Source organism: Xyrauchen texanus, chromosome 1, assembly GCF_025860055.1.
Source record: "Xyrauchen texanus isolate HMW12.3.18 chromosome 1, RBS_HiC_50CHRs, whole genome shotgun sequence".
In the NCBI taxonomy this organism is placed as follows: domain Eukaryota; kingdom Metazoa; phylum Chordata; class Actinopteri; order Cypriniformes; family Catostomidae; genus Xyrauchen; species Xyrauchen texanus.
Window position 1 is genome coordinate 58,752,804 of NC_068276.1, and position 8,295 is coordinate 58,761,098.

The window sequence follows — 8,295 nt, forward strand, 5'->3', positions numbered from 1 at the left end:
CTCAAACAGTTGGTGTCCCAGATGAGTTGGATCTTTGCTGATGCTCCTAGCCTTCTTAATGAGTCTGTTTGAATGTAACTCATCCAGGCTTGTGAGCTGAGATCCAATGACCAGCTGTGCTGCCTTCACTACGAGTGTCACGTCCCATCGGTCAGCAGCAGTGTAGCTGGTATACCACACTGTCATACAGTAGGAAAGAATACTCTCCATGGTACCACGATAAAAATGACTGAGTAACATGGTTGGCAACTTACGCTATTAGTGATAGGTTCATTTTCACGAAAACTCTAAGCTCTTTGTTTCTGTGCGCTATGAAAATTGCTGTGGTTGCTGTGAGTGACCCCCCTAGACCCACCCCAACAACTTTACTCAACCAATGCCGTGACTTGGTGCGGGATTATGTCTTTTTTTGACCAATGGCACACAGTTTTCTGAAAGCTGTTTTAAAGTATATTTTGCAATGATATGCAATGGTGAGTAACAAGTTTCTTGCATGTTCTTTGAGACAATGTTTGTTTTAATGTGCCATGCACCACAATTAATCATGATTAATTAAAGAAAACTGTGCAATTAATTCGCTTTAAAAAATGTAATCGATGCACAGCCCTATACGTTTTTGGTGAACCACCCCTTTAACCCAGGTTTTGTTTTAGTCTGTTCTTTTGTGGTTGTCCATTTTACAGAATGACTGGCAAGTTACATTCAAGAACCATAACTCCTATTTGCTATCAGCTGTTAACAAGGTGAACCTGGTGTCTGTAAATCCTTCCAAGACCTTATTTGGCCTCTCAAGCTTCTTGTAGTTGTGGTGATGAGTTTTGAATAACGACAGCGGTTATATTGTACAGGGTAGACATTAAAGAGGCCTCCTTCTGATGGATTGGTTACTGAAATACCTAAATGTTTCATGCATAATCCTAAATAAACATCCTCTATGTAGACTGCCTTGACATGCCGGGCTGCTTCAACAAGCTTCGCTGGCAGGTCTAAAGAGAACACATATGCCAAGCCCAGAGTGTAGGGAGGATATCTAGCAGGGGCGAAAACTTGTTTTGGAAGGTACCATTTCGAGCGGGGGTCTCTCATTACCATTCCACCCCTAGTCACGAGTCCAGTCATATAGTTCTCTTTCGGCGCTGACAAAAGCATATTCACTAATCTTTTCACATTGAGAAATACATCAGAGTCAACTTTCATCGCATATGATGCATTCTGGCAGTAAGCAGTCAGCCATTCTAGCATCACCATAGTCTTAATCGTGAGATTGTGGTAGCTGTCCAAAAAATCGCTTTGTAAGATGTCATGATATTTCTCGCTTTCCTGAAGTAAACTTTCTTGGAGGTTCTCCTGCTCTTTAGGGCAGGGCAGGCCTAATAGGAATAGGAGGCTCACTACTTTGTCCTCCACTAACTTCTCCGTCCCCCACGTTGAACGAATGGCATCCCGAAACGCCGCATTGCCAGGAGCAACTGGTACTATCAATACCACAAATGGGTTTTCCTGCTTGCACTTCTCAGGCTCATTTAGAACAAATTCATATTTGTGTGGGTAAGCTACGTAATATGGTCCAGGGGGCGTCGATAATCTACCTAAGGCCAGTGACGTGTTGGTTGTCTGAGAGGTAAATGTTTCTGTAAGCACTAAACTAATAGTTGTTGCCCATTTTTCAGAGAACTGAGTGTAGTCGATGTAGTAAAACAGCAACAGGACCAGCAAAATGGAACAGACTAACAAACGAGGAGATCTCCATTCAAATCCACTATTTGACAGCCCCTGACTGAAAAGAGAAAATGTGTTAAATTCCAGAAAAATCAGGGGTTCAAAATGGTGAAAAAAGCAACATACCAAATGGCACTTTGATACATTAAGAGAGTTAAACTATCCAAAGGGTAAAGTTCCACATTTTTTTGATAACTATTGACATTGACTTCCATTGTAAGTGCCACATTGTAATTTCAATTTTTGCTTTTTTTTCCCTCCAAGAAAAGGAGGGACGAGTCTAAATGGATACATTTTTGTGGTAATCAACATTATGCCACAAATGCTGTCAATTGAGCTTAACCCGCAATATTCCTTTAACATGAGCCAACAATGAACAATACTTACACAGCATTTCAAAATGCTATAAAATATTAATGTTGATGCAATGATATAAAATGTTACGGTTAATATCTGTGTTTACATTTTTAAAAGTTAAGGTGAATGCATTAATGATGAACAAAAGCACATTTCTACATTTTAACTAAGATTAATAAATGCTGTAAATACAATTATTGTTCATTGTTACAGTAGTGAATGATGCCAAATGCTTTAACTCATGTTATAATTACTTAATGCATTATTTATTGTAAAGTGTTACCAGTCATAATGTTTAAACAGATGTGCAAGGTGCACAGTAACAAACTGATGAAAAGATTGGTCAATCTATATTGCACTTCAGAAACTACTATTCAACCATTTGAACCATTGTTAACTATTTGATGTATTTTCCACAAAATGCATTGTGATAAACATATTGTGCCGTTACCATTTCAATATTCAGTGTTAAAACAGAAGAACCCATTTAAAAATCAGTGCATATGATGATGCATTGGTAATTTACCTTCTTTTTTCACCGTCTCCACTTTCCTGCACCATCTTTCTGCTCTGACGAGAGTTTCAGATTATGACACGTCGTTAAGCGCTCCCATGTTTTATGACAAATTAAGAGCATTTGTTTAAAGCACATAGTAAGTCAAACTTATATTTATTATTCATTTTTGCATAACAGGTTCCACCACTCAAACAAAGGCTAGTGGAAGCCAATTTCAGCCATTGAAATGTAAACAAAATAATGCAAATATCTTGCCAACAAACCACTGCAGTCTTTCACAACACACCAATAGCAATTGTTTTTTTTACATTTAGTAACCTTCATGTAATACCCTGACATGAAGTTGTTTGAGACGATAGTGTTCTCTCTATAACCATGTTGTCTATAACAACAACCACTGGAGAGACATTTTAACATGTTCATACGCATAACACTATTAGACAGCCTGCCTCCCTAATCTCTTTATTGTCAAATGAGCTCAAACAGCCTGTGACTGACATCACACTTATCTTATCTCATATTAATGCGGCTGCAAATATAAAATCTGTGCTCACAGGTACAGTAGATAAGCTTTATATTATTCTGAATCTAATATCATTGAACACAAACAAAAAACACAATAAAAATGAATCCAAATGTCATAATAAAGAAGAAAGGGGGAAATGGGAGATGGTAATCTACAACTTTTAAATGCTTAGAAAACAGTAAAGCACTACAGAATATATAATATTTACTTTTAATGTTTGTGTACGTTTGAATTCGCATTTAACACAATTATGATAACTAATAATTGTAGAAAAAATATTTACAGTCATAAAACAAACATTTTTGTATCATATGTATGTTTATGTATAAAACATTGTTACATTATTGACTAAAATGTTTGCTAAAAATTTCATCCTTTCTTCTGCTGAAAACATATAAATATTTGTAGAATATCTTAGTTATGTACGTCTGTACAATGCAAGTAAATGGGTGCCAAAATGTTTAATCTCAAAAAGCACGTAAAAGCAGCATAGAAGTAATCCATATATCTCCAGCGGTTTAATCCATGTCTTCATAAGGGATATGAGAGGTGTGGATGAGAAACAGATCAATATTTAGTCCTATTTTACTTTAAATTCTCCTCCATGTCCAGTAGGTGGAGATATGCAGAATGTGAATTGTCAAAAAACTAAAGAAGAATGTGAAAGTGAAAGTGGAGATTACTAGAAAAAAAGGATTTAAATATTCATGTGTTCTCACCCACACCTCTCATATCACATCTGATATCTGAAGATGTGGATTAAACCACTGGAGTTGTATGGATTACTTATATGCTGCTTTTACGTGCATTTTGGAGCTTCAAAGTTCTGGCCACCATTCACTTGCATTGTATGGACCAACAGAGTTGAAATATTCTTCTATAAATCTCTGTGTTCTACAGAAGAAATACAGTCATACACATCTGGGATGAAATGAGGTTGAATAAATTACGTGTGGTGAACTTTCCCTTTAAGGAAGGAATAATTGATGATGACCATTAAATTGTTTAAAAATAATGCACACCTGAGGTGGTAATGCGGTCACAACGTGCAGCTGTTTCCACACCTTAAGACATCATTCAGGGTTTTATCTCAAGACATTTTCTGGTTTTCGTCCCTAAAAAGCTCTTATGAGAGGAACTACTTTATTTCGTCACAGATTCAACCTCCTGCTTTAATACAGTCAGAGCCTTCATTGCCCATTTGAAAACGTCACTTTAGAGCTAGCAATGGAGGATAGCGAGGCTGCTTTTCATCATTGGAGTAAAAAGGTTGTGTTGTGTGTGTCTGCATATATGTGTTTTGAGGTACTTAACCCATTAACTTTTTTTTTTTTTTTTTTTTGGCAGACGCTTTTATCCAAAGCGACTTACAGTGCACTTAACAGTGGACAATCCCCCCGGAGCAACCTGGAGTTAAGTGCCTTGCTCAAGGACACAATGGTGGTGGCTGTGGGGATCGAACCAGCGACCTTCTGCTTACCAGTTGTGCGCATTAGCCCACTACGCCACCACCACTCCTACTTCATAGCCGTGCATTTAATTTTTCTCCCAAATTTGGCCATGCCCAATTCCCAATGCGCTCGTGGTGGCGTAGTGACTCACCTCAATCTCAGTTGCCTCCACATCTGGGATAGTCAATCCACGCATCTTTTCACGTGGTTTGTTGAGCGCGTTACCGTGGAGACCTAGCGTGTGTGGAGGCTTCATGCTATTCTCTGCGGCATCCACGCACATCTCACCACGCACAGCGTCCAACCGAGAGTGAGAACCACATTATAGCGACAACAAGGAGGTTAACCCAACGTGACTCTAACCACCCTAGCAACCGGGCCAATTGGTTGCTTAGGAAGCCTGGCAGGAGTCACTCAGCACGCCCTGGATTCGAACTTGTGACTCCAGGTGTGGTAGTCAGCGTCTTTACTTGCTGAGCTACTCAGGCCCGGCCGTGCATTTACATGAAAAATAATTTCACACCTTAGAACGTCCGTCAACCAATCAGAATCAAGCATTCAACAGACCCGTGATATAAGTAGATATAATCATGTATGTAATTCACAAAGGAGGTAATAATCAAGTTGACTAAAGGGCTGGTGGGATGGCAATACCAGAGGTGTCAAAATACCAAATTAAAAAATTGTCCTTTACTGATCCACATTTAATTCAAATCTCAATATGAAGTACATAAAAAAAAATAAGTTTCATAAATAGACTTTAATAAATAGATTATTTTTAGATATCGTAACTAAATTCAATCAAATTAAATGGAGTAAAGTTTTACCAAAATAAAATAAAGAATGAAATATTTTAAGATTTCTTGATTGCATGTAGTTAAAAATTACACAGTTCAATTTAATTGAATTTTTTATGTAACCACAATGCAAAATCAACGATTTATTACTCATGATAATGTTATGACTGACTGAATAATTTAATTCACATTGCAATTTTATGATACAGAAAAAAAGTCAGGGCCGGGTCATGATGCTGCACACCCGGCCCTAATCAGGCAAATCAAGCCTTCCAGAGGGGTAAAGGCGACCAGAGGCGGCACTTCCAGAGAGAGAGAGTTACGGGAGTCTTTTTGTTTAAGCTAACCCGATTCTCGCCTCCTCCTTTGTGTGGTGGTGGCGTAATGGGCTAAAGCACATAACTGGTAATCAGAAGGTTGCTGGTTCGATCCCCACAGCCACCACCATTGTGTCCTTGAGCAAGACACTTAACTCCAGGTTGCTCCGGGGGGATTGTCCCTGTAATAAGTGCACTGTAAGTCGCTTTGGATAAAAGCGTTTGCCAAATGCATAAATGTAAATGTAAATGTCCTTTCCACTAAACTTCATTACAGAGTCAAATACAGTAGTGTTAAAATGTATTGACCACATTTTATGTTTAAGGGGAAAGGAATAACTCCATATGTAAAATCTTAGTATACTAAAGGAAAAGAACAAAAGAGTTTTAACCAGAGGTCTCATCATTGTAATGACACTTTGATTTGTTATGGAAATCCAAAAGATTCTGCGGAAACACAGGAAGGAAACAAGGAAACCAAGGCAGTTTTGATTAAGGTGTTAATCGGGTGCATTGTGGTCCACGTTTACATTTTGCAAGAAAATTAGCTCCATAATTCTGCCATCTGACCACCTAGAATTAAACTAGAATTTGCAAATAAAGAGGAAACTTCAGTTTTGTAGGGTCCACCTATTGGTGCAAGGGCGGCATCCAATATCGTGGCTGAAGGTCTCCTGCGTGTTCTGTCTTATCGTGCGTATTAAATAATACTTTGATTATTTTATATGAAGTTCCTTTATTAATCTTATCATTTATTCTTTTCTTCATGTCATCTGACTACAATTATGCAAAACTTCGTTGATGTACCTATGCTCTGAATTTAAGTTTTGTATCTTATTATTTTTAGTAATTCTCTCTTCTGGACTGCATTTGTTATTTCTATGTTATTGGGGTCCTGTGCTGGCCGGACACAGGTCCTTTAACTACAAACTCATCAGTTTCAGATATTAGTATGTTTTCGATTAAGTCCTTAAAGGTTCTCGGCTTTATCCCTTTAGTCTTGTTTGGCTGTGTTCAGTATAGATTCTCGACTCACCGTTTAGCCCCAGTCAATTAAGATCTGTTTTACAGATTCTCTGTCCTACTCGTAGTATTCCCGTTTAATTCTACTCGGCTAAGTGCTATTATAGATTCCCGTTTTGCAGTTTAGTAACTAATGGGTTACTTCTGAACTAGCTTAGTTAAGCCAACTCTGACCATAGATGTGTAGTTAATAAGAAATACTCTAGAAAACAGCCCCTCAGAACGAATCATAATAACAATTTATTTTACCAGGTATTAGTAATACATTCGAACAATCCAATTAAAATAATAAATCAAACTCAAAGCTATCAGTGAACCAAGCATAATAATATAATCAAAGTTGCTTTCCATTCAAACATGTATCAAACATAAGAAATTCATATTGCAATTACCTGGTTGAGAAAATGTACACACAATGTTTTCTGTGTGGGTCATCTGACTACAGAGACCCTGATTCCTTTGTCATTACACACACAGCAACTGTGCGGGAGATCTGAATACAGATTCCCAGAGCTCCTCTGCCATCCTCCCTTAAAGGGTTAGTTTACCCAAACATTATCCCATAATTGACTCACCCTCAAGCCATCATAGGTGTATATGACTGTGGTAGGGCGGAGGGTGGGGCCGGGTCGTGATTCCGCACACCCGGCCCCTAATCAGGCTAATCAAGCCTCAGAGAGGGATAAAGGCCGACTGGAAACTGCAGTGCGAGAGAGAGATTTACGGACAGCTGTCCGACAACTTTGTGCGTTTGTCTTTTTGTTTAAGTTTCTTATTAAAATATGATTTATATTGTCAAGCCAGTTCTCACCTCCTCCTTTCCATTAATCCCTTTACACTGGTGCCAAAATCCAGGAAGGAGGAGGGATGCACACTAGTAGAGTCCTCGCCACTACCATCCACCCCAACGGAGCAGCCGCGGCTATCCGCCGGAGTACGGAGTACCGTCCACCAAAAACACAGCGGGGCGTTCCGTCCTCCAGGGGCCGGAGGTCTGGCTCTGATCCGTATGGGGAGGCACGGCTGTCGTCCGCTAGAGGGTGGAGAAGTGGCCGAGGACCAAGCTACGGCGTTTAGGAGAACCGGCGAGTAAGTGTTTTTTTTCTTTGTCTCTCTCTCTCCTCTCTCTCTTCCACTGCCACTCCATGTAGGCCTTTCCCTCTCTTTATAAATGTTTTGTTAATTTTGCACGATCGCCGTTACGGCGTGTAGGTATACATAGAGTATACAGCAATGGCCTCAAGTGGAATTTGGACACTTTCTGTAAGCCACATTAAAAAATGCATCAATGTCATTAGATTAAAAAAAAATCAAATCAAGTGGCACCTGTAAACAAATTATACTAGATGCATGAAGTTTGTTCCCCTCATTTTCACACAGGTGTCCAAACTGAGTAACCACAGGTGTAGTTCCACTAATGTCTGACACCAGGAAGTGTACAAATGCATCATTTTACATAGTATAAGTTCTACTTTTTTATCATTAAAAACCTGACAACCGTCTTTTTAAACAAATGTTTTTCTTGTGCTATCTTTCTTTAACATAAATGATGCTTGGTTTGATATTTCGTTGTCAAATGCAATAATAT

At 38.8% G+C, this 8,295-nt stretch overlaps 1 protein-coding gene across 1 annotated transcript; it reads right to left on the reverse strand.

Moving 5' to 3' along the window:
- Positions 1-735: 735 nt before the first annotated feature.
- LOC127644834 (beta-1,3-galactosyltransferase 1-like) lies at positions 736-2,679 on the reverse strand. The gene is made up of 2 exons (XM_052128238.1): positions 2,603-2,679; positions 736-1,777 (listed from the first exon to the last, which is right to left on the reverse strand). The coding sequence occupies exons 1-2, from the start codon at positions 2,635-2,637 to the stop codon at positions 736-738; spliced, it is 1,077 nt and encodes a 358-aa protein (XP_051984198.1). The 5' UTR covers positions 2,638-2,679.
- Between the last annotated feature and the right edge of the window lie 5,616 nt (positions 2,680-8,295).

What these genes read in the sequence shown, in the direction of transcription:
- LOC127644834 (XM_052128238.1), bottom strand. Translation starts at nt 2,637, where the DNA reads ATGGTGCAGGAAAGTGGAGACGGTGAAAAAAGAAG. An exon ending in GGAGACGGTGAAAAAAGAAG is followed by an intron (nt 1,778 to 2,602) that starts GTAAATTACCAA and finishes TTCTCTTTTCAG; the next exon opens with TCAGGGGCTGTCAAATAGTG.